Source organism: Cydia amplana, chromosome 4 (assembly GCF_948474715.1).
Source record: "Cydia amplana chromosome 4, ilCydAmpl1.1, whole genome shotgun sequence".
In the NCBI taxonomy this organism is placed as follows: domain Eukaryota; kingdom Metazoa; phylum Arthropoda; class Insecta; order Lepidoptera; family Tortricidae; genus Cydia; species Cydia amplana.
In genome coordinates, this window is record NC_086072.1 from 13,607,905 (window position 1) to 13,634,832 (window position 26,928).

General features: G+C 39.9%; 1 protein-coding gene and 1 long non-coding RNA gene across 2 annotated transcripts in view; both read left to right on the forward strand.

Annotated features, from left to right (window-relative positions):
- The window catches only part of LOC134647260 (histone-lysine N-methyltransferase, H3 lysine-79 specific), a 42,837-nt gene extending 32,032 nt beyond the window's left edge, over positions 1-10,805 (forward strand). The window contains exons 10-17 of the mRNA XM_063501536.1: positions 728-955; positions 1,936-2,142; positions 2,712-3,149; positions 4,651-4,905; positions 5,653-5,955; positions 6,613-6,808; positions 9,572-9,751; positions 10,398-10,805. Coding sequence (XP_063357606.1) covers positions 728-955; positions 1,936-2,142; positions 2,712-3,149; positions 4,651-4,905; positions 5,653-5,955; positions 6,613-6,808; positions 9,572-9,751; positions 10,398-10,750 — 2,160 coding nt within the window. The 3' untranslated portion in view covers positions 10,751-10,805. The remainder of the gene's footprint in view (positions 1-727; positions 956-1,935; positions 2,143-2,711; positions 3,150-4,650; positions 4,906-5,652; positions 5,956-6,612; positions 6,809-9,571; positions 9,752-10,397) is intronic.
- A 2,501-nt stretch (positions 10,806-13,306) lies between these two features.
- Positions 13,307-14,492, forward strand: LOC134647640 (uncharacterized). The gene is made up of 2 exons (XR_010096844.1): positions 13,307-13,430; positions 13,573-14,492. It is a non-coding gene; the product is annotated as an uncharacterized LOC134647640 (long non-coding RNA).
- Positions 14,493-26,928: the final 12,436 nt, after the last annotated feature.

Sequence of the window (26,928 nt, forward strand, 5' to 3'; positions counted from 1 at the left end):
AAACCCCTATCTTATAAAGTCTATTTTTTTATTCGGTAGACTGAAATGACAGTTCATAGTATGAACATAAAATGTCATTTCATACTATGAAATGTCATTTTAGTCTACCGAATAAAAAAATTGACTTTAGTTGTCAAGACAAGTCTTTAGTCTATTCCCCAAAAAAGTATTTGTGCATACACGTAGTATCTTATTGGCACTTTTACGATATTTCGTGTAATCACCACTTAAAAAATATTGTATGAAATACATTGTTGCCAACCTAATTTTAATTGTCATACCTCTGACAGATGAGTGAACCATAGCCATGTTTTTTTATTTCATTCATTCTTTTCCCGCCCGTACCCTCCATTCTTTGCTACTTCTTGAATGAAAAATATTTGTTAAATTTACAATTTTATTTCAAAGTAAGTGCTTGGTCGTAGAAAAAGTATTGTATGCAACGTTGTTTAACTGAGTCAAAAAATACTCGTGGCGTCTTTATTAACAATTTTCGGCTTCGCCTCAAAATTACTCACGCCACTCGCCTTTTTTGACCTCTCTTAAACAACAGTTGCATAAAATACTATAATGAAATACTCCCTTCTATGCATTGAGATATTTGGTTTAAGTACTATTGTACCTTTTATTGAGACTATTTGGCCTGTAACTTTGGTGTTATTAATAAAGATATGTATTTGTATGCATTATGCAACCGTTCAACGTGTGATAATTTTTATCCTGACAGGAAACGGCCCCGCCGCCAGGCTGCGTAGGCCAGCGCCTGTCGGCCCTGGGCGGGCTGCAGTCGGCCGAGCGCCTGCACTCGGAGCTGGACATCCCGCGCTCCCCGCACACGCCCTACAGCCTGCAACTGTTGCTCGACATGTTCCGCGACCAATACCTCGCCTTCATACAGCGCATGAACTCGCCCGAGTTCGCGCACGAGATCCGGCACCAGATCGACAAGGAGAAGGTAAGCTGGATGTCCCTTCCCCCCCTCCCCGCACACGCCCTACAGCCTGCAACTGTTGCGCGACTTGTTCCGCGACCAATACCTCGCCTTCATACAGCGCATGAACTCGCCCGAGTTCGCGCACGAGATCCGGCACCAGATCGACAAGGAGAAGGTAAGCTGGATGTCCCTTCCCCCCCTCCCCGCACACGCCCTACAGCCTGCAACTGTTGCTCGACATGTTCCGCGACCAGTATACCTCGCCTGCATGCAGCGCATAAACTCGCCCGAGTTTGCACACGAGATCCCACACCTGATCGGCAAGGAGAAGGAAACAGTAATAATATTTAGGAACTGCTCTTTTTGTGTCTTGCGCCCTTGTACATACCGTCTTCATACGTGTGCCCTTGTTCATACGTGTTTTTATTATGGTAACAGTACCTATTAGTGGCCGTAGCAGCCGATCTAATACGGCGTTTCGTGAACCGAAAATTAAAGAAGTGGAGCCACCAAGATTTTTGATGTAAATTTTTAGAGAGCGTTACTCTCAACTTTATCTTATATCTCGTATCAATCGGGGATTCATTTATGGAATCACATTGACACCATTCCGACTTAGATCTAAAAATAATAAAAAAAAACCTGTTTTTATTTTATTTATACGCTACGCGCTTTTTTTTTGTTACGCTTAAACCGTTGAACCGATTTAGTTGAAATTTGGAATAGACCTGCTATTCAGCTTCTGGCTCCATCATCAGATCAATGTGGTTATTAAAATCAACTTGCAACATTTACTTAGGTACATACAAGGAAGGTTAATATATGTAAGTGCATTAAAAAAAGAGTAATGGTCCTCCCTCATTAGCTGTTATAAAATGTTATATAGCATCGTGTGAAAGGGTTTATATGTTGTCTCTGTCACACAATGTTATATAACATTTTATAACAGCCATTGTGGGAGCATCATAAGCCGCGCCTGCTAACACCTGCATTCCTTACAGGAGCGTAACCAAAAGCTGAAATCGCGCGCGTCGCAACTGGACAAACAGATCAACGTGCTAATAAACGACAGCGTGGCGCTGCTGAAGGCGCGCATGACGGAGCTCGGCATCCACGCCAACAACACCGTGGACCTGCTGGCCAAGGCCAAGGAGATCGTCGGCCGCCACAAGGAGTTGCAGAGCAAGGCCAGCAAGCTGCAGCAGCAGGTAACTGGACAAACAGATCAACGTACTAATAAACGATAGCGTGGCGCTGCTGAAGGCGCGCATGACGGAGCTCGGCATCCACGCCAACAACACCGTGGACCTGCTGGCCAAGGCCAAGGAGATCGTCGGCCGCCACAAGGAGCTGCAGAGCAAGGCGAGAAAGCTGCAGCAGCAGGTAATTTATACTAAAGTATTATAAAGGTGATCAGACATATTGATGTTAATGTCCCTTGTACAGTAGACAGTCGGCGTGTTCAGATATTTTTGAGCACCTTGGCCGCGTCTGTATCGGATGGCGGCTGTACGTAAAAGACTCGGAAGCAAAGCATTTTGGCCGTCGAGGGGACTGTAATGGAATTTTGTTAAACATTACGGTCGTTAGTTTATAAAGTGTATTCGAGCATTGCGTCTCGTGCTGGGCTGGACCTTAAGTTTATTGAAGTCGTGTATTCTTTTCGTGCATTTATTAGGCGGTGGTGTTTTCGAGAGTGGCATACTTTCTAGTCTCCGCGGTATTATACTATTATAGTACTTCAGGAATTATACTTAGGTACCTATTCTCATTACAGGTGAACAACATAGAGGCGGAACAGGCTATGCTCGTTAAACAACGGACATTTGAAATAACAGAAAAATACCGCCAATTAGGTCATATACCGCCAGACATCGAGATCACTCAGAACATAGCACACGACTGCATACTCAGAGAGATAACGGCCACGCTGGCTCACCGGAAAAGGTTACAAGCTCAAGTCGGACATTTACAAGGAGAAATAATCCAAATGGAAAGAGCGAGCGAGCATCAGAAGGTGACCGCGCCGTCCGTTCCCGTCGCTACTGTGAAACCGCACACGGTGAACTCGAAACCGCGCAAGTCGCGAGAGCACCGCTCGCGCTCGCAAGAGTGGCCCGACGTGCCGGACATGGGCAAGATCGAGGAGCAGAACCCGGAGCTGCTGGCGCAGAAGATTCTGGAAACCGGACGGCAGATCGAGGCGGGCAAAAAGGTAGGTTGTTTTATGTCACATTTTTAGGGTTCCGTAGCCAAATGGCAAAAAACGGAACCCTTATAGATTCGTCATGTCTGTCTGTCTGTCCGTCTGTCTGTCCGTCTGTCTGTCCGTCCGTATGTCACAGCCACTTTTCTCCGAAACTATAAGAACTATACTGTTGAAACTTGGTAAGTAGATGTATTCTGTGAACCGCATTAAGATTTTCACACAAAAATAGAAAAAAAACAATAAATTTTTGGGGTTCCCCATACTTCGAACTGAAACTCAAAAAAATTTTTTTCATCAAACCCATACGTGTGGGATATCTATGGATAGGTCTTCAAAAATGATATTGAGGTTTCTAATATAATTTTTTTCTAAACTGAATAGTTTGCGCGAGAGACACTTCCAAAGTGGTAAAATGTGTCCCCCCCCCTCTGTAACTTCTAAAATAAGAGAATGATAAAACTAAAAAAAAAATATATGATGTACATTACCATGTAAACTTCCACCGAAAATTGGTTTGAACGAGATCTAGTAAGTAGTTTTTTTTTTTATACGTCATAAATCGCCTAAATACGGAACCCTTCATGGGCGAGTCCGACTCGCACTTGGCCGCTTTTTATTTATTTATTCATGAAACAAACAGTCTCTTATCTTATAGTTATACTAGCGACCCGCCCCGGCGTCGCACGGGTTAACAAATTATACATAAACCTTCCTCTTGAATCACTCTATCTATTAAAAAAACCGCATCAAAATTCATTGCGTAGTTTTAAAGATCTAAGCATACAGATAGACAGACAGACAGCGGGAAGCGACTGTTTTATACTATGTAGTGATATAACACTGGAAATTTTTCTTAAAACTAGACTTACTGTTTCCTTAATGAAAATATTTTAACATCATACATTTGATTCTACAGAGTAAAATTACACATTATTTTTATTTTTGTAAACTTCTCATGAACATATTACAAGCGTACTGAGTATCTTGCAATGCTCCTCTGTCTTGTCCTTCAAGTTACTTGTAGTAAATAATTAATGTCCGCATAGTCTAGTGATTCGGATGTTAGTCTTTTTTAGGGTTCCGTACCCAAAGGGTAAAAACGGGACCCTATTACTAAAACTCCGCTGTCCGTCCGTCCGTCCGTCCGTCTGTCACCAGGCTGTATCTCACGAACCGTGATAGCTAGACAGTTGAAATTTTCACAGATGATGTATTTCTGTTGCCGCTATAACAACAAATACTAAAAACAGAATAAAATAAAGATTTAAGTGGGTCTCCCATACAACAAACGTGATTTTTGACCGAAGTTAAGCAACGTCGGGCGGGGTCAGTACTTGGATGGGTGACCGTTTTTTTGCTTGTTTTGCTCTATTTTTTGTTGATGGTGCGGAACCCTCCGTGCGCGAATCCGACTCGCACTTGGCCGGTTTTTTTGTACGTATATCGTCGTTCGGCTTCGTCAATACTTGGCCTATTCTAATCTTCCTTTAACATTCCAATGTGCTAGACGCCGAACGTGATCGTGAACGGGTACCTGCGCGACGAGCGGTGCGGCGGCGGCGGCGGAGGCGGCGCGGTGTCGCCGCGGCCGCGGCCGCTGCACCGCGCCGTGCCGCAGCCGCCCCGCCCCGCGCGGCCGCGCTCGCCGGGGAAGACCGGCAAGCCACTCAACGTCGTCGGCAAGGTGCAGGAGTCCCCCAAGGTCATCAACTTTGAGGACCGCCTCAAGAGCATCATCACCTCCGTGCTCAATGAGGATCAGGTACTACTCTTTTCACGAGCTTCCGTTTAGGTCCGCGGCACCCGCCAGGTTAACTTGATTGTTATAGTATATAGTTCGTTTTTTTTAGCATTAGAAAGAACTTGCAAGAAGGTAAGCGATCTTGACATGTCTTTTAATTGAAAAACGCTTTTTAAAAATCAAAAACCATTACTTATGAAAGCAGAAGAATATAAATTATCGTATTAGATTCATAATTGTTACATATTTGCCGTAACTTATTTTTAAAATGTGTTTTTCAATTAAAAGACACATCAAGATTGTTTACCTTATTTCTAATGCTAAAAAAAACGAACTATAGAAGCGGAGTCTATATTTGTCTTCGCCTGCGTTTCTTTTTATTTTATTTAAAGACATTCAGTTTTATAAATACATAAGTAAATTAACAAAAATTGACAAAAGCCATATCGTACCCCGCATATTATAAATAGGTTCACCCAAGCTGGCGTGAACTGGTCGAATAATTGATAGAACGAAGTCAAAGACGATAAAAACTGCAACAAGTGTACCTACGCCAAAATTTGTCCTTTTTTTTAATGTATAACTTGATTGATACGGCTCGAGATGTAATTCGTTTGTTCATTGAATCATGCAGCTTTGGGAAATGGATGTATACATACAAGTAAGCCGACAATAAAACTTTACGTCAAAAATATAATGCTGCACGATATCGATGTTACGAAACTACGGAGGTGGGGTACGATCTAACCGCCCCTTAATTGATTCCAGGAGCAACGTAAAGCGTCCCGGCAGCCGCCGACTCCGAATCACGCGTATAGCAACGGCTACGTGCGGCAGCCGGCGCAGCAACACCACCCGCAGCAGCACTCGCAACACTCGCAGCACTCGCAACACGGCCAGCACGCGCAGCACGCGCCGCACTCGCCGCACGGGTTCGCGCGCGCGGCCGCGGCGCCGGCGCCGGGCTTGCCGCGCTCGCGCGACTACCGCCGCGAGCGCTACTCGCACGCGCAGTACGAGCGCCGCGCGCATCTAGAGCGCGACCTGCGCCACCAGCCCGACTACACGCAGGTAACACACGTACACGTGTTTTTATCGCCACACGCATGTATCTAAATAGATATACCGACGTTCAATGTATTCCTCGGTGTCGCGAGGGGGTCCCGGCCGCGAGCGAAAGACCGACGTCTTGACGTCATCCAATTCTCATCTTTAGCATTTCCATCAATTACGAGACAGACTGACTGGTCGCGTTTACTACGTTATAATGATGGAGTAAACTGCGTCTTTAATCTTACTACGCATGTTATATCAAATGAATAGAAAGATGCTCTTCCCATTTTTATCGCGAAATAGACACGGCCACGGTATGCCTTCTGTTACCGATTCGAATCTAGACGAACCGATGAATAATACATTTTTAGGCAAGAATTTAACATTTCAATAAACGTTTATAGTGTTTATACCCTCTTCTTCAATCTGCAGTAAAGATAAGAATTGGACGACCCTATGAAATGTGTTTTGTAGAACATATGTGCGTTTGGGTGTACTACTTAGATATATGTTTGTGCTAATCACGCTCCCACTATCTCTAACATCCCCATGCTACTCCGCTAACCGATCGAACTGTCTCATGATCTGACGAAAGTCCATGCCCCTCGACTAGTCGCTATAAGGCTCGATTAAAGAACCCCTCGTCCCGTACGCGGGTACCGCCACACTACACAGGTATCGCCAGCGAAGCTAGCATTGCGGCGTCATCTGTCGCAGGAGCGCCTGTCCGCGCCGGCGCCGGCGCGCACCATCGGCGACCTGGTCAACGGCGAGATCGAGCGCACGCTCGAGATCTCCAACCAGAGCATCATCAACGCCGCCGTGCACATGTCCGCGCGCTACCAGGACCCGCCGCACCAGCCGCTCGAAGGTCACTATCACACGCTACACGCCACCGGGACTTCCCCACCCGAGGGGCGAGCCTCCCTGCGCAGCAGGTAGCGAGATGGCAACAGAGGCGCGGAGTATGATTCAAGTAAAATAAATACGCCCGAAATCTTTCTTTAAAAAAACGCATTAAATGTTTGTTTTTGGTCACGAAAAGCGTATTTACCATTTGAGGAGGCTCGTCGCAAAAAGGTTGGGAACTCTACCCTTTTTTCAGTTCGTTTTCAAATCCCAGAGACTGAAAGGACACTGTACCTGATTTTCATTATTATTAAGAGCCCATAGAGCCAAAATGTAAAATTGATAGATTTAGTCGTTGAAATTGTACTCCTTTTGTTACGTAATATCTAAATAACAAGTATTGGTTTCTATTAGGTCACCGGCAATATATGACGAGAAGGGGCAGTTTTTAAAAATTCATCAAAAAATTATAGTGGTAAATTATAAAAAATGATGTATAAAAACAATTTCAGGAAATGTTGTAGATTGTTTAACCCTTCGTATGTATTAGCACTGATCAGTGCGAACGAATTTAAACCTTTTGTACAATGGACTTAATTTGTGCGCACTGATCAGTGCTTAGACATACGAAGGGTTAAGTATCAAAATTACGTTGAATTTAAGTCCATTTTCACGAAAAATGTTCACTTGATTTGAAGTAATTTCTGGTGAAAATTGATTTCGTCTAACTTTCATTTACTCTTGTTCAATATCATATAACAAAAATGTAGTCAATGAAAGTTGGAGTACAGGATATGTGTAATACAAAATTATCATTTTTAGCACGCCAAACTTTACGAAATTCACAAATGAGATCGACTAAATCAGTGCTTTACGCGCGTTTACCTAAACGTCCATCAGAAAAAAAATCATTTACTAATTTAATGAATCTGTTTTAAAAAAAAATCTGTAAAAGTGCAAGATAAGAAGACTTGCTAATAGATACCAGTACTTGTTATTTCTATTACGTAACAAAAGGTGTACAATTTCATCGACTAAATCTATTAATAAATCGATGGCCTCTTAAGCAATTGCAATTTCTAATCCTATTTTTCACTGTCGTCCTTTTTTTTTCAGAATGTTTCCCCAAAATTATCTATATTTATGTAATTTCAGTCTTTGAGATAAAAATCGGACTTTATGGTCTCGTCCGGGCGTTTGCTAACGATAATTCGTGTATATTTTCGCCTTTACATACGAGTTGTACAATATGGATATGGGCGCAGTTTGGCGACGCCTGAACGATTAATTTTATATCTAATCAGTTATTGGCATGCAAAAGGGTGGAAGACTGATAGGTGGATGCAACCTTTATCTTTTTTTTTTCTTCTCTGTCGTATTGAGTTTCTTTTGTATCAAGGTTTTGTAAAGTTTATTCGTCTACTGTTTTTGTTGTTGTACTATGTTGAGGATAAAGGGTGTTTTTAGAGATACCCCGAATAGTGGTTTGCCGAATACTGAATATTCGGCCCCTCTCTCGGCCGAATACCGAATATTTGGCGACCGAATATTCGGCATGACATGCGAACATTTTGAGTCACAATTATTATGAAAACTGATCGCTAACAAAGCTCAACGTTAGATGATGTTAGCTAAGATATATTTTTGTTGAACAGCATTAATGAATAGCGTCAAACAACACAGACTCATGATAAAAATAAAATGATTTTTAATCAACAAATGCTCAAAAAAAAAGGGTCTTCTCATTCCATTTCCAAGAACACATTCTAAATATACCTACATAGTTTTTTGTTATTTTTATTGTGCAATTTTTCTTTTTAAGTAGGTGCAACAGATATTCGGTATTCGGCCGAATAGTAGGCAACATTCGACCGAATACCGAATAATCGGCAAAGTGGCCGAATACCGAATAGTTGCCGAATGTTCGTGGTATCTCTAGTGTTTTTAATGTTTTGCTCTTGCATGCGCAGCATTCATATTTCACAACTGCTTTAGTAATTCATGCCCTGGTTACATGTTTTAATATTTCCATTTATCAACATTAATGCTAGTTAGTATAGTAGTAATTATATGTATAAATTATTTACTTATCTAACAGTAGCGAGCCGTTAGCATCACTCAATTTAAACCTGCAAAAAATGTTTAGTACACTGCCATAATATAGCTCACAAAAGTAGATGTAGCCACTTCAGTTTAGACTTTAGGTTTACCAGTTCAGGATGTCTAACGGCCTACTATTGTTGTCGTGTACTATAATATTTATAATATAAAAAACAAAGTGGCATTATAGCTAGTTTCATTTTGTTGCTTACATTGGATTGCTATTACACATTATAATAACAACATCATAATTTTCGCTCAAATTTCGTGAAGGCCGGATAAAACTTGTGTAATCCAAGCGATCTATCGATTCGTACATAATTTGAAATCTAAAAAGGCACGGTCTTTCTGGGGAAAGACCGTGCCTTGGGGCCCGGCACTGACAATCCAACCTCTAGACTGAGCTTAGGCCAATTCTTTCATGAAACCGATGCTGCCAAAAATACGGGGGTGCGGGGGGACGAGGTGAGCGAATCCCGTGCCGTGATTGGTCCGTTCAAAGACACGGACCAATCACGGCACGGGATTAACTCGAAGATGGAGTAACGCTACCGTATGTGTGGCAGAGGGGGTAGCGCGACTATGCTATGTCTAGAGGTTGGATTGTCTGTGGGGCCCGGTTACGAATTTGAGCGGAGATCTGGCGACACCGCGACGACGCCGGCTCACGTTAAACGATCGCCAGGTCTAGCGGCGTGCCTGCAGGCGCGCGTGCTGGCGTCGGAGTATTGGCGCGGGCGCAGCGGCGGCGGCGCGCCCCCGCCCGCGCCCGACGACGAGCGCCGCCGCTCGCCGCCGCCCGACCCGCACTCCAACACGTCCACGCCGCTCGTAGACGAGTTGCCCGACGCGTCGAGGCCCAACGGTACGTACCCCAATATTTACTGCTGCGGCTGCTGGAGTCGGCTTCAGATATCTCCGCATGGATATTATAGTGACAGAGTGTAAACATGCCAGCGCAAACGTCGAATTCCTATGAAAATACGAACAGTTTTTAAAAGAATAACAGTATGTATTTTCGTTAAAAAAAATTGGGTAATTTAGGAAACCTTTAGGTAATATGGAATATTACGCGAAAGTCTGCGTAGAGGGCTCCACTCTCACAATAAGTGACAACCTAAGGGTCTACCGCAAACGAGAGAGTCGAAATTTTGTTATCTAACCTCTCTGTCACTTGCATGCTTGCATGATGCAGATAGCCGAGTTTAGATTTCGCGTTTCCCGGTATGCCCTAAACAAACCGTCTTGATGTATCAAATAGTATCAATGTCACTTTTGATTGCTTGTGAAAACTTGTCAAAAAACAGTTTAAGGTATAGTATGTATAAGTTAATTTATGGTATACTTAAGTCACTAGTGCTGCACTCTGGCGGCAAAACATTGTAGTAATACTCCCTATTGCGAGAGCTTCGTAATAAGTCGTCAGTTTACTCGAACATCACTTGCCTATCTTTTTACGTGACGCGCTGTATTACGTCAGAGGCGAAATTTTTATTTCGTATATTTTTCAGAAGGCGAAGGCGGCGAGGAGGTCGAGGAGAGCAAGTGGCAGGACCGGATAGACTTTCGCTTCGACCAGATAATATCGTTCGCGTCCACCGCGATCGAGGACAAGCGGCGGCGGTCGGACGAGGCCTACAACACGTCGCCCGACTCCGGCATCGGGCACGGCGACCCGCGGGCGGCGGCGCCGGGCCCGGCTCGCGCGGCGCCGGCGCCGGGCGCGCGCGCCGCCTCGCCGCCGGGGCCGGGGCAGGCGCAGGCGCACCACTTCAAGAAGCGCTTCTTCCGGCGCGAGCGCTGGGACGCGTGGTCGGGCGCGCCGCCGCCCGCCGCCGTGGACTGGGAGCGGCCGGCGATGTGACGGCCGCGCACCTAGCGCTGCCCGGAGTGCCGCTTCGTCCACCCGTGCGCACCCGTCCCGCCGCCGCCGCCGCCCTAGACTCGTTTACATGGTGCCCGGCGAGTCGCGGCGCCCGAGGTCGGCCGCTTTCGTGCCGCGCGGGACGGTTTTTTTTTTGTTATTTTTTTCGAATATATTATGATGTAATTATGTATATTATTGAGTTTATCTTATGTTTAAGAATTGTAATTATAATAATTATAAGATTTATAAGTTTACGCGGCCGTTCCGTTCGGGCGCCTCGTAGACTTCGTGGTTCGGCGGCGTCGGCACCTCGACGGATCGTATTTCGTGTGTTCATTTAGGTAGTAGATTCTGAAATACGCGGTTCGCTAGTGATGCGGCGGTCGTTCTCACGCCGGTCGTTCGATGAATGTTTGTTGTTTTATGAGTTTTGTTTTTTGACGTTCCGGATGGCTCAGTCTGAATAATGTTAATCATTTCTTTGGGGAATCTTAAGAAATAGTGTGTATCGATAGCGAGTTGTACATATTGTGAACGTAGACTATTGTAAGTGATGTATGTGAAGGATCATTGTGTAGTCTCGTTTGACGCATGTAATACTGACTGGCGCCAAGTACTGACTGAATCTGCAGTTGTTGCCTTAGCCGCATTCGTAATGTTATTTATTACACTGCGACGACGTTCATTTAATATTTTATCTACAAAGAAAGAAGCAATAACTTACGCGAATTAGGTTTCTGTATTACCTCGGTACGGGTCGATTAGAAAATTAGTTATATGTCAGCGCAATTAAAAATAAAAACTAGCTTGTATTAGCTTTTAAATAGGATTATGAAGTACTCATTCAGCCAAAAGTTTCTTAGCACTAGCATGGGTGGCCTGACATGATAACTGTGATGTTTTATATATGAAACTGGATCAGATTGATCTAAACATGATTCGCTGTAATAGACCGGCAGCAAGATTTCAATCATTTTCTTTATCTGTCTACGTATACGGTATTTTTAATATCTGAACTAGCATTATAGGGTGCTGTTTTATTTATTTTTTTCATACTTATTAGGATTATTACGTACGTCTAAATTGTATAGTGCCAAATGATCATGTGGTCTTTTAGAAAATATTTAATTTTTTGTAAGATAAAATGTACATTTTAATTTGTTTTTGTTGATTTTGCATGGAAACGCACAATTTTATTAGGTTTGATTTTTTTATGCGGCTCTACGAATCGTGGCTACATTGTTTTATCAATGTTTTAAAGTTACATTAAGCTATAGCTTCGTTCTTACATAGGCTCGGGTAACACGTTATGAGATGCGTTAAAACATTAACACAAAAAATGATTGTTCACTGTTCCTAAAATTATCTTATACGTTTTAGACACGCCGCGGCCACGGCTATGAAACGCGTAAGTACCATCTCCAAGGAATGATGGTGGCAGCTCTTTATGCCCTCAATGATAAAAAGTCTACACTAGTAATTATTTAGATTTAGAGGCCGCGAAATAGACGTATCAATAGACAAAAAGTTCCGAAACCCATATTGTTCAATAGGTAAGGGAATCCCAGAACTAAGCGGAAAAACCTAAGTGTTCATGTCATCATAAGTTCCTTCTTTTTTATAGTTTAAAAATGTATCTGTCTAAATGGATTTTAGTACCATTTTAATAACGTAGGGTTTTCCTATGGCTGAAACATTTTTTAATGTTAATTGCAAGTTAAAGTATCGAATTGGAAGGTGTTATATTTAACTGAAATGTAAGTGTATAAAAAGAAAGCTACTCACTGCCATCATCGGGTATTAGGAAAATAGTTAATTATTTAGGTGAATTTATAATTTTGTACCTTGTACTTATTTCTGGGACAACCCGAAGAATAGATCGGCTAGCAAATTTATTTTAGTGTAGGTGTACAGTATATACAACTATTTTCAGAGATATGAGCGATTTGTAGTTGCAGGTTGTTATAAAAGATAAAGTCGGTGTATGCCAGGCAATGTTGCACGTATTGAGTTATAATCAGAGATCGGACAAATTTGCGTCATTGCTCGCAATAATGTGGACATGACTCCAAAATTGTTTAAATAATTAATCATTTAATTAATTTTTTACCTGACTTTTCATTTTGATTCCTAATCAATAAATAACACAAAGATTTCTTATAATGTAAATTTATTAAAAAAAATAATCAGTATGTTTTCCAAATTTTCTGAAGGTACTCATTTTTTTATATCAAAAATATATTGAAGTGCTACTTATTGACTAGGGAACAAAATTAAATCAAAGGTAAAAAATTAATTAAAATAATTTTATGATTAATTATTTCATCAAATTTGGAGTCATGTCCACATTATTGCGAGCAATGACGCCAATCTGTCCGATCTCTGGTTATAATAAATAGTGTTATAATAAAGCATAGGTACCTACATGTTCATAAACAATTCACACTTCACTTATTTTAACAATTGGTTGAATCTCTGCTGATATTAAGTCAAAAACATGTTCCTAGTAAAAATACTTCATTGACTATGTTAATCGTGTCTTTACTTAAGAACTTAAGAGCTGTGTTAAATGTTTATGAACAGGCCGCGTCCACACTGCTTTTTGGGCTCCGAGTCGTGCACCGAACACTTTTACACGACGCCACGCGGCGGACGACGTTCGGTGGACGCGCTCACAGTAAAGATCGGTTTTCCTAGGATAGCAGTGCCGTCATATAGCGGCCGTCTCCATACTAAATAATACGGCTAAATATGGATGTCATAGTATTTGTATGGAGACGGCCGCTATATGACGGCACCGTTTTCGGAGGAAACCAAAGCTTAAGCGCCAAGATGGATCAAACTAAAGGGACAGACACAATTAAGTAATTTCGCCCACTTGGACTAATCCGCCTTCTAGAATTAAGAGTTCCATACTGGAAGATATGATGTCTATCAAGTGAAATATTTAATAAATCTAATATTTTGATAGAATTCTACGAGTTTATGTAACAATGGGATAGGTAGTTTTTGTTACAACATTCTTGACAAAACTAACGTTTTTTTACATGTATATGTTATACCATTGTGTAACATAATTAATATTTTGAAATTAAGAAGTTGTTTTATTACTTCATTGAATTCAATTGGATGTGCACCTTTATTGTACCTATTGTTACAGATTAAAATTGCCAGAACATTGTTGTGTATTGTTATGGGTAATTTATAATAGTAACATGGTATGGTAATAATAATAATCAGAGACCATGAACGATATTGGGCTTAGTGAATGAGATTTTCAAAATTTAATGTTTGTAATACAGAAACGACTCTCATGATATTACATGTTATAAGTGCAGCTGAATAATATTTGGTGGTAATCGGTTTCTCTGGCGTCGTTTTTTGTATTTTGAGCATTGGACTGCACTGGTTTGATTGTGCCTGAAAAAACTCATTAATGCCGCTCCAAACCTCAAAATTATGTATTTGAATACTTTATAACTTTAGTGTTATGTCAACTTGTGTTGACCAATTATACTCTCAGGGAGTGATAACATTATTCAGGATTGGCTAAGTTTTATTTTTTGATGGGGAAATGAGCTATTGTGTGAGGTCATAGTGTCTAAAATAGTACAAATGAGAAGACTTATTGTGGTAAGGCTCGGACTATTCAACATTGCAAATGCTAGGTTTGAGATGTATCCCTGTGTACTAGTTTTATTTTGTACTAAAAGTTAAAATAAATTAATAATTATACTCATTGTGTTTTTCATTGCATTGATGCTCACATTATTGTAAGAACCAAATACTTTGTGGTACATGACATGGTAACTAAAGATTTAAAACTTAGAACGCCATTTGACTTTGATCCTTATTCTTTCACTGATATATATGTGTTAATTTTTTGAAATTAATGCCATCTACTGGACAGTAGGCCAAAGGTATAGCGCAATCTTTTCGAACGATGGAATAGATGGCGTTATTTTAAATGTGTTGTGGCTACATAATTTACACATGATTTACAGTAACTTGACAGTAACTCTATAAGCCCCCTCCGCACTCGTGCGCCAATCGCGGCGCAAAGCCGCGAACGCTAGTGTGGAGCAGCCGATTTCGCAGATCTGCGATATTGACTCCACACTCGCGTTCGCGGTTTCGCGTCGCGTGGCGCACGAGTGTGGAGGAGGCTAAACATTTCTATTCTCACTATCCGGTTTCTACGTACAGTACCCGGCGATAAATATTGCACATTGGTCTTAAGGCCCCAGTACACAATGGGCCATCACCGGCCACTCCAAGGGATGCAGCCATGCGGTAGAATGAGATAGCAATATCACTTGCTCCCTCTAACGCATAAATGCGTCCCTTGGAGTGGCCGGCGATGGCCCATTGTGTACTGGGGCCTTTAGAAAGAGAATAATGTTGGAGACAATCAGACAATGCTCTACGAAGTCGAAATTCCGATGTGCAATATCACATCCATGACACACACACATACCACATGTGTGTGTGGGGTCGGTTGTACTGTACATCCATGGGCCGTTAAGCCCTCTCCACACTCGTGCGCGAAGCAGCGAACGCGAGTGTGGAGTCGAGTTCGCAGTCCGGGAAAATCGACTCCACACTCGCGTTCGCGGCTTCGCGCCGCGATTTGCGCACGAGAGTGGGGGGGGGGGGCTTAAAATTATATTGATCAAAGAATATAATACTTGCCAATTTAATTTTTAATCAGATTGACAATCTGACCGTTTTATCTGGAGCGGCCTGATTCTGTGGCTTGACTGTAACCAAACTGCAACTTGACTGTTTCAACTTGTTTGGTTTCAACCCAGACCATGTTTAGATCTAGACCAAATCTAGACATGTTCGATCGTCTATTAATAATTTAAATCTATATATATATAAATGCAAGTGTTCTGACTGACTGACTGACTGATTCATCAACGCAGAGCCGAAACTACAAAAGCTAGAAAGTTGAAATTTGGACACTAGGTTGCATTTATAAAGTGTACAAGAGATAAGAAGCGATTTTGAAAAATTCAACCCCTAAGGGGGTTAAAAAGGGGATGAAAGGTTGTATGGGGTACAAGTTTTATTTTAAGCTAGGGTTTAGAAACTTTGTAAAAATGTATTATATTAAAAAACAAGAAAACTAATTTCAGCGTTTTTGAAAATTCATCCCCCAAGGTGGTGAAAAAGGGGTTGAAAGTTTGTATGGAGATCAAATATTTTTATGAGTGTGGGACTTGAAACTTTGTATATGGGGATATTATTATAAGACAGGAAAAGTAATTTCAGCGTTTTTGAAAATTCATCCCCTAACAGGGTTAAAAAGGGGTTGAAAGTTTGAATCCATTACAAATACTTTGAAACTTCTTAGAAAGGCATAGTAGCCGATTACAAAATAAAGTAATTGCGACGTTTTTGGAAATTCAATCCCTAAGGGGGTTAAAAAGGGGATGAAAGTTCGTCTTGGGGTGCAAATTTAATTTTAAGCTAGGAACTTGAAACTTTGCAAATAGATATTAAATTTAAATACAAGAAAACTAATTTCAGCGTTTTTGAAATTTCATCCCCTAAGGTGGTGAAAAAAGGGTTGAAAGTTTGTATGGATATCAAACATTTTTTCGAGCGCGGGATTTGAATCTTTGTATTTGGGGATATTATAAAAAGACAGGAAAAGTAATTTCAGCGTTTTGTAAAATTCATCCTCTAACAGGTTTAAAAAGGGGTTGAAAGTTTGTACGGGGTTCAAATTTTATTTTAAGCTAGGAACTTGAAAATTCATAAAAAGGTATTATTTTAAAACGGAAAAAAAAATTCAGCGTTTTTGAAAATTTATATCTCAGGTGGTGGTTTGTATGGAGTTCAAACATTTTTGTGAGAACGGAGCTTGAATCTTTGTACAGAGGCATATTATTAGAATACAAGAAAAGTCATTTCAGCGTTCTTAAAAATTCATCCCCTAAAATGGTTAAAAAGGGGTTGAAAGTTTATATAGGGTTCAAATTTTATTTACTTCAAACTTCGTAAATAAGTAGTTCGGTAGTAGGTTTTATTAAATAGAGGACATGAAAATCTTCTAAGGGGGTTGAGAGGGATTATGTCGAGAACAATTTTATTTAGTTAGGGGCAAAGAGTAAAGTAAGTATATGTTAGGGGCTAGAAACTTCGTAGGTTGTGAAAGACAAGTCTCATGCGTTGTATAATATTAATAATTAACAAATGATTAACCGTCCTACTGCAATATTTTGCTGCATAATGTTCTAAGCTAATGTAGAATATATAACCACCAATATACAAATCCACGCGTACGAAGTCGCGGGCAACAGCTAGTGTACTTGTAAATAAAACATGACAACACTGCACGTCACTGTCAACGGAGTGTCAAATCAAATTCATTTCATACTTCAGAGCAATCTTCAGAGCAGTGTTGCCAGATCGTACCTTTTAGTACGGTTTTACGTACTATTTTTTGAACTTGCGTACCTTTTTTGTACGCAGCGTACATCGTACTAAAACCGTACCTTTTGATTGATGTACAATTGTTTATCAACTTTTTTTTTCGTTATATTGGTTCAGGATGGTTTGTTCAGGGCAAAATATCTAATCTGACAACAATAGCCACCATAAAAAAGTACCATGTACTATAGAAAATACACGTTTCTTTAGTTGCAGTCGGCAGTTGTGTCTTTCTTACCTGTGCTTTGCTAATAGTAATAGTAATATAATAATAACATGGTATGGTAATAATAATAATCAGAGACCATGAACGATATTGGGCTTAGTGAATGAGATTTTCAAAATTTAATGTTTGTAATACAGAAACGACTCTCATGATATTACATGTTATAAGTGCAGCTGAATAATATTTGGTGGTAATCGGTTTCTCTGGCGTCGTTTTTTGTATTTTGAGCATTGGACTGCACTGGTTTGATTGTGCCTGAAAAAACTCATTAATGCCGCTCCAAACCTCAAAATTATGTATTTGAATACTTTATAACTTTAGTGTTATGTCAACTTGTGTTGACCAATTATACTCTCAGGGAGTGATAACATTATTCAGGATTGGCTAAGTTTTATTTTTTGATGGGGAAATGAGCTATTGTGTGAGGTCATAGTGTCTAAAATAGTACAAATGAGAAGACTTATTGTGGTAAGGCTCGGACTATTCAACATTGCAAATGCTAGGTTTGAGATGTATCCCTGTGTACTAGTTTTATTTTGTACTAAAAGTTAAAATAAATTAATAATTATACTCATTGTGTTTTTCATTGCATTGATGCTCACATTATTGTAAGAACCAAATACTTTGTGGTACATGACATGGTAACTAAAGATTTAAAACTTAGAACGCCATTTGACTTTGATCCTTATTCTTTCACTGATATATATGTGTTAATTTTTTGAAATTAATGCCATCTACTGGACAGTAGGCCAAAGGTATAGCGCAATCTTTTCGAACGATGGAATAGATGGCGTTATTTTAAATGTGTTGTGGCTACATAATTTACACATGATTTACAGTAACTTGACAGTAACTCTATAAGCCCCCTCCGCACTCGTGCGCCAATCGCGGCGCAAAGCCGCGAACGCTAGTGTGGAGCAGCCGATTTCGCAGATCTGCGATATTGACTCCACACTCGCGTTCGCGGTTTCGCGTCGCGTGGCGCACGAGTGTGGAGGAGGCTAAACATTTCTATTCTCACTATCCGGTTTCTACGTACAGTACCCGGCGATAAATATTGCACATTGGTCTTAAGGCCCCAGTACACAATGGGCCATCACCGGCCACTCCAAGGGATGCAGCCATGCGGTAGAATGAGATAGCAATATCACTTGCTCCCTCTAACGCATAAATGCGTCCCTTGGAGTGGCCGGCGATGGCCCATTGTGTACTGGGGCCTTTAGAAAGAGAATAATGTTGGAGACAATCAGACAATGCTCTACGAAGTCGAAATTCCGATGTGCAATATCACATCCATGACACACACACATACCACATGTGTGTGTGGGGTCGGTTGTACTGTACATCCATGGGCCGTTAAGCCCTCTCCACACTCGTGCGCGAAGCAGCGAACGCGAGTGTGGAGTCGAGTTCGCAGTCCGGGAAAATCGACTCCACACTCGCGTTCGCGGCTTCGCGCCGCGATTTGCGCACGAGAGTGGGGGGGGGGGGGCTTAAAATTATATTGATCAAAGAATATAATACTTGCCAATTTAATTTTTAATCAGATTGACAATCTGACCGTTTTATCTGGAGCGGCCTGATTCTGTGGCTTGACTGTAACCAAACTGCAACTTGACTGTTTCAACTTGTTTGGTTTCAACCCAGACCATGTTTAGATCTAGACCAAATCTAGACATGTTCGATCGTCTATTAATAATTTAAATCTATATATATATAAATGCAAGTGTTCTGACTGACTGACTGACTGATTCATCAACGCAGAGCCGAAACTACAAAAGCTAGAAAGTTGAAATTTGGACACTAGGTTGCATTTATAAAGTGTACAAGAGATAAGAAGCGATTTTGAAAAATTCAACCCCTAAGGGGGTTAAAAAGGGGATGAAAGGTTGTATGGGGTACAAGTTTTATTTTAAGCTAGGGTTTAGAAACTTTGTAAAAATGTATTATATTAAAAAACAAGAAAACTAATTTCAGCGTTTTTGAAAATTCATCCCCCAAGGTGGTGAAAAAGGGGTTGAAAGTTTGTATGGAGATCAAATATTTTTATGAGTGTGGGACTTGAAACTTTGTATATGGGGATATTATTATAAGACAGGAAAAGTAATTTCAGCGTTTTTGAAAATTCATCCCCTAACAGGGTTAAAAAGGGGTTGAAAGTTTGAATCCATTACAAATACTTTGAAACTTCTTAGAAAGGCATAGTAGCCGATTACAAAATAAAGTAATTGCGACGTTTTTGGAAATTCAATCCCTAAGGGGGTTAAAAAGGGGATGAAAGTTCGTCTTGGGGTGCAAATTTAATTTTAAGCTAGGAACTTGAAACTTTGCAAATAGATATTAAATTTAAATACAAGAAAACTAATTTCAGCGTTTTTGAAATTTCATCCCCTAAGGTGGTGAAAAAAGGGTTGAAAGTTTGTATGGATATCAAACATTTTTTCGAGCGCGGGATTTGAATCTTTGTATTTGGGGATATTATAAAAAGACAGGAAAAGTAATTTCAGCGTTTTGTAAAATTCATCCTCTAACAGGTTTAAAAAGGGGTTGAAAGTTTGTACGGGGTTCAAATTTTATTTTAAGCTAGGAACTTGAAAATTCATAAAAAGGTATTATTTTAAAACGGAAAAAAAAATTCAGCGTTTTTGAAAATTTATATCTCAGGTGGTGGTTTGTATGGAGTTCAAACATTTTTGTGAGAACGGAGCTTGAATCTTTGTACAGAGGCATATTATTAGAATACAAGAAAAGTCATTTCAGCGTTCTTAAAAATTCATCCCCTAAAATGGTTAAAAAGGGGTTGAAAGTTTATATAGGGTTCAAATTTTATTTACTTCAAACTTCGTAAATAAGTAGTTCGGTAGTAGGTTTTATTAAATAGAGGACATGAAAATCTTCTAAGGGGGTTGAGAGGGATTATGTCGAGAACAATTTTATTTAGTTAGGGGCAAAGAGTAAAGTAAGTATATGTTAGGGGCTAGAAACTTCGTAGGTTGTGAAAGACAAGTCTCATGCGTTGTATAATATTAATAATTAACAAATGATTAACCGTCCTACTGCAATATTTTGCTGCATAATGTTCTAAGCTAATGTAGAATATATAACCACCAATATACAAATCCACGCGTACGAAGTCGCGGGCAACAGCTAGTGTACTTGTAAATAAAACATGACAACACTGCACGTCACTGTCAACGGAGTGTCAAATCAAATTCATTTCATACTTCAGAGCAATCTTCAGAGCAGTGTTGCCAGATCGTACCTTTTAGTACGGTTTTACGTACTATTTTTTGAACTTGCGTACCTTTTTTGTACGCAGCGTACATCGTACTAAAACCGTACCTTTTGATTGATGTACAATTGTTTATCAACTTTTTTTTTCGTTATATTGGTTCAGGATGGTTTGTTCAGGGCAAAATATCTAATCTGACAACAATAGCCACCATAAAAAAGTACCATGTACTATAGAAAATACACGTTTCTTTAGTTGCAGTCGGCAGTTGTGTCTTTCTTACCTGTGCTTTGCTAATAGTAATAGTAATATAATAATAACATGGTATGGTAATAATAATAATCAGAGACCATGAACGATATTGGGCTTAGTGAATGAGATTTTGAAAATTTAATGTTTGTAATACAGAAACGACTCTCATGATATTACATGTTATAAGTGCAGCTGAATAATATTTGGTGGTAATCGGTTTCTCTGGCGTCGTTTTTTGTATTTTGAGCATTGGACTGCACTGGTTTGATTGTGCCTGAAAAAACTCATTAATGCCGCTCCAAACCTCAAAATTATGTATTTGAATACTTTATAACTTTAGTGTTATGTCAACTTGTGTTGACCAATTATACTCTCAGGGAGTGATAACATTATTCAGGATTGGCTAAGTTTTATTTTTTGATGGGGAAATGAGCTATTGTGTGAGGTCATAGTGTCTAAAATAGTACAAATGAGAAGACTTATTGTGGTAAGGCTCGGACTATTCAACATTGCAAATGCTAGGTTTGAGATGTATCCCTGTGTACTAGTTTTATTTTGTACTAAAAGTTAAAATAAATTAATAATTATACTCATTGTGTTTTTCATTGCATTGATGCTCACATTATTGTAAGAACCAAATACTTTGTGGTACATGACATGGTAACTAAAGATTTAAAACTTAGAACGCCATTTGACTTTGATCCTTATTCTTTCACTGATATATATGTGTTAATTTTTTGAAATTAATGCCATCTACTGGACAGTAGGCCAAAGGTATAGCGCAATCTTTTCGAACGATGGAATAGATGGCGTTATTTTAAATGTGTTGTGGCTACATAATTTACACATGATTTACAGTAACTTGACAGTAACTCTATAAGCCCCCTCCGCACTCGTGCGCCAATCGCGGCGCAAAGCCGCGAACGCTAGTGTGGAGCAGCCGATTTCGCAGATCTGCGATATTGACTCCACACTCGCGTTCGCGGTTTCGCGTCGCGTGGCGCACGAGTGTGGAGGAGGCTAAACATTTCTATTCTCACTATCCGGTTTCTACGTACAGTACCCGGCGATAAATATTGCACATTGGTCTTAAGGCCCCAGTACACAATGGGCCATCACCGGCCACTCCAAGGGATGCAGCCATGCGGTAGAATGAGATAGCAATATCACTTGCTCCCTCTAACGCATAAATGCGTCCCTTGGAGTGGCCGGCGATGGCCCATTGTGTACTGGGGCCTTTAGAAAGAGAATAATGTTGGAGACAATCAGACAATGCTCTACGAAGTCGAAATTCCGATGTGCAATATCACATCCATGACACACACACATACCACATGTGTGTGTGGGGTCGGTTGTACTGTACATCCATGGGCCGTTAAGCCCTCTCCACACTCGTGCGCGAAGCAGCGAACGCGAGTGTGGAGTCGAGTTCGCAGTCCGGGAAAATCGACTCCACACTCGCGTTCGCGGCTTCGCGCCGCGATTTGCGCACGAGAGTGGGGGGGGGGGGGCTTAAAATTATATTGATCAAAGAATATAATACTTGCCAATTTAATTTTTAATCAGATTGACAATCTGACCGTTTTATCTGGAGCGGCCTGATTCTGTGGCTTGACTGTAACCAAACTGCAACTTGACTGTTTCAACTTGTTTGGTTTCAACCCAGACCATGTTTAGATCTAGACCAAATCTAGACATGTTCGATCGTCTATTAATAATTTAAATCTATATATATATAAATGCAAGTGTTCTGACTGACTGACTGACTGATTCATCAACGCAGAGCCGAAACTACAAAAGCTAGAAAGTTGAAATTTGGACACTAGGTTGCATTTATAAAGTGTACAAGAGATAAGAAGCGATTTTGAAAAATTCAACCCCTAAGGGGGTTAAAAAGGGGATGAAAGGTTGTATGGGGTACAAGTTTTATTTTAAGCTAGGGTTTAGAAACTTTGTAAAAATGTATTATATTAAAAAACAAGAAAACTAATTTCAGCGTTTTTGAAAATTCATCCCCCAAGGTGGTGAAAAAGGGGTTGAAAGTTTGTATGGAGATCAAATATTTTTATGAGTGTGGGACTTGAAACTTTGTATATGGGGATATTATTATAAGACAGGAAAAGTAATTTCAGCGTTTTTGAAAATTCATCCCCTAACAGGGTTAAAAAGGGGTTGAAAGTTTGAATCCATTACAAATACTTTGAAACTTCTTAGAAAGGCATAGTAGCCGATTACAAAATAAAGTAATTGCGACGTTTTTGGAAATTCAATCCCTAAGGGGGTTAAAAAGGGGATGAAAGTTCGTCTTGGGGTGCAAATTTAATTTTAAGCTAGGAACTTGAAACTTTGCAAATAGATATTAAATTTAAATACAAGAAAACTAATTTCAGCGTTTTTGAAATTTCATCCCCTAAGGTGGTGAAAAAAGGGTTGAAAGTTTGTATGGATATCAAACATTTTTTCGAGCGCGGGATTTGAATCTTTGTATTTGGGGATATTATAAAAAGACAGGAAAAGTAATTTCAGCGTTTTGTAAAATTCATCCTCTAACAGGTTTAAAAAGGGGTTGAAAGTTTGTACGGGGTTCAAATTTTATTTTAAGCTAGGAACTTGAAAATTCATAAAAAGGTATTATTTTAAAACGGAAAAAAAAATTCAGCGTTTTTGAAAATTTATATCTCAGGTGGTGGTTTGTATGGAGTTCAAACATTTTTGTGAGAACGGAGCTTGAATCTTTGTACAGAGGCATATTATTAGAATACAAGAAAAGTCATTTCAGCGTTCTTAAAAATTCATCCCCTAAAATGGTTAAAAAGGGGTTGAAAGTTTATATAGGGTTCAAATTTTATTTACTTCAAACTTCGTAAATAAGTAGTTCGGTAGTAGGTTTTATTAAATAGAGGACATGAAAATCTTCTAAGGGGGTTGAGAGGGATTATGTCGAGAACAATTTTATTTAGTTAGGGGCAAAGAGTAAAGTAAGTATATGTTAGGGGCTAGAAACTTCGTAGGTTGTGAAAGACAAGTCTCATGCGTTGTATAATATTAATAATTAACAAATGATTAACCGTCCTACTGCAATATTTTGCTGCATAATGTTCTAAGCTAATGTAGAATATATAACCACCAATATACAAATCCACGCGTACGAAGTCGCGGGCAACAGCTAGTGTACTTGTAAATAAAACATGACAACACTGCACGTCACTGTCAACGGAGTGTCAAATCAAATTCATTTCATACTTCAGAGCAATCTTCAGAGCAGTGTTGCCAGATCGTACCTTTTAGTACGGTTTTACGTACTATTTTTTGAACTTGCGTACCTTTTTTGTACGCAGCGTACATCGTACTAAAACCGTACCTTTTGATTGATGTACAATTGTTTATCAACTTTTTTTTTCGTTATATTGGTTCAGGATGGTTTGTTCAGGGCAAAATATCTAATCTGACAACAATAGCCACCATAAAAAAGTACCATGTACTATAGAAAATACACGTTTCTTTAGTTGCAGTCGGCAGTTGTGTCTTTCTTACCTGTGCTTTGCTAATAGTAATAGTAATATAATAATAACATGGTATGGTAATAATAATAATCAGAGACCATGAACGATATTGGGCTTAGTGAATGAGATTTTGAAAATTTAATGTTTGTAATACAGAAACGACTCTCATGATATTACATGTTATAAGTGCAGCTGAATAATATTTGGTGGTAATCGGTTTCTCTGGCGTCGTTTTTTGTATTTTGAGCATTGGACTGCACTGGTTTGATTGTGCCTGAAAAAACTCATTAATGCCGCTCCAAACCTCAAAATTATGTATTTGAATACTTTATAACTTTAGTGTTATGTCAACTTGTGTTGACCAATTATACTCTCAGGGAGTGATAACATTATTCAGGATTGGCTAAGTTTTATTTTTTGATGGGGAAATGAGCTATTGTGTGAGGTCATAGTGTCTAAAATAGTACAAATGAGAAGACTTATTGTGGTAAGGCTCGGACTATTCAACATTGCAAATGCTAGGTTTGAGATGTATCCCTGTGTACTAGTTTTATTTTGTACTAAAAGTTAAAATAAATTAATAATTATACTCATTGTGTTTTTCATTGCATTGATGCTCACATTATTGTAAGAACCAAATACTTTGTGGTACATGACATGGTAACTAAAGATTTAAAACTTAGAACGCCATTTGACTTTGATCCTTATTCTTTCACTGATATATATGTGTTAATTTTTTGAAATTAATGCCATCTACTGGACAGTAGGCCAAAGGTATAGCGCAATCTTTTCGAACGATGGAATAGATGGCGTTATTTTAAATGTGTTGTGGCTACATAATTTACACATGATTTACAGTAACTTGACAGTAACTCTATAAGCCCCCTCCGCACTCGTGCGCCAATCGCGGCGCAAAGCCGCGAACGCTAGTGTGGAGCAGCCGATTTCGCAGATCTGCGATATTGACTCCACACTCGCGTTCGCGGTTTCGCGTCGCGTGGCGCACGAGTGTGGAGGAGGCTAAACATTTCTATTCTCACTATCCGGTTTCTACGTACAGTACCCGGCGATAAATATTGCACATTGGTCTTAAGGCCCCAGTACACAATGGGCCATCACCGGCCACTCCAAGGGATGCAGCCATGCGGTAGAATGAGATAGCAATATCACTTGCTCCCTCTAACGCATAAATGCGTCCCTTGGAGTGGCCGGCGATGGCCCATTGTGTACTGGGGCCTTTAGAAAGAGAATAATGTTGGAGACAATCAGACAATGCTCTACGAAGTCGAAATTCCGATGTGCAATATCACATCCATGACACACACACATACCACATGTGTGTGTGGGGTCGGTTGTACTGTACATCCATGGGCCGTTAAGCCCTCTCCACACTCGTGCGCGAAGCAGCGAACGCGAGTGTGGAGTCGAGTTCGCAGTCCGGGAAAATCGACTCCACACTCGCGTTCGCGGCTTCGCGCCGCGATTTGCGCACGAGAGTGGGGGGGGGGGGCTTAAAATTATATTGATCAAAGAATATAATACTTGCCAATTTAATTTTTAATCAGATTGACAATCTGACCGTTTTATCTGGAGCGGCCTGATTCTGTGGCTTGACTGTAACCAAACTGCAACTTGACTGTTTCAACTTGTTTGGTTTCAACCCAGACCATGTTTAGATCTAGACCAAATCTAGACATGTTCGATCGTCTATTAATAATTTAAATCTATATATATATAAATGCAAGTGTTCTGACTGACTGACTGACTGATTCATCAACGCAGAGCCGAAACTACAAAAGCTAGAAAGTTGAAATTTGGACACTAGGTTGCATTTATAAAGTGTACAAGAGATAAGAAGCGATTTTGAAAAATTCAACCCCTAAGGGGGTTAAAAAGGGGATGAAAGGTTGTATGGGGTACAAGTTTTATTTTAAGCTAGGGTTTAGAAACTTTGTAAAAATGTATTATATTAAAAAACAAGAAAACTAATTTCAGCGTTTTTGAAAATTCATCCCCCAAGGTGGTGAAAAAGGGGTTGAAAGTTTGTATGGAGATCAAATATTTTTATGAGTGTGGGACTTGAAACTTTGTATATGGGGATATTATTATAAGACAGGAAAAGTAATTTCAGCGTTTTTGAAAATTCATCCCCTAACAGGGTTAAAAAGGGGTTGAAAGTTTGAATCCATTACAAATACTTTGAAACTTCTTAGAAAGGCATAGTAGCCGATTACAAAATAAAGTAATTGCGACGTTTTTGGAAATTCAATCCCTAAGGGGGTTAAAAAGGGGATGAAAGTTCGTCTTGGGGTGCAAATTTAATTTTAAGCTAGGAACTTGAAACTTTGCAAATAGATATTAAATTTAAATACAAGAAAACTAATTTCAGCGTTTTTGAAATTTCATCCCCTAAGGTGGTGAAAAAAGGGTTGAAAGTTTGTATGGATATCAAACATTTTTTCGAGCGCGGGATTTGAATCTTTGTATTTGGGGATATTATAAAAAGACAGGAAAAGTAATT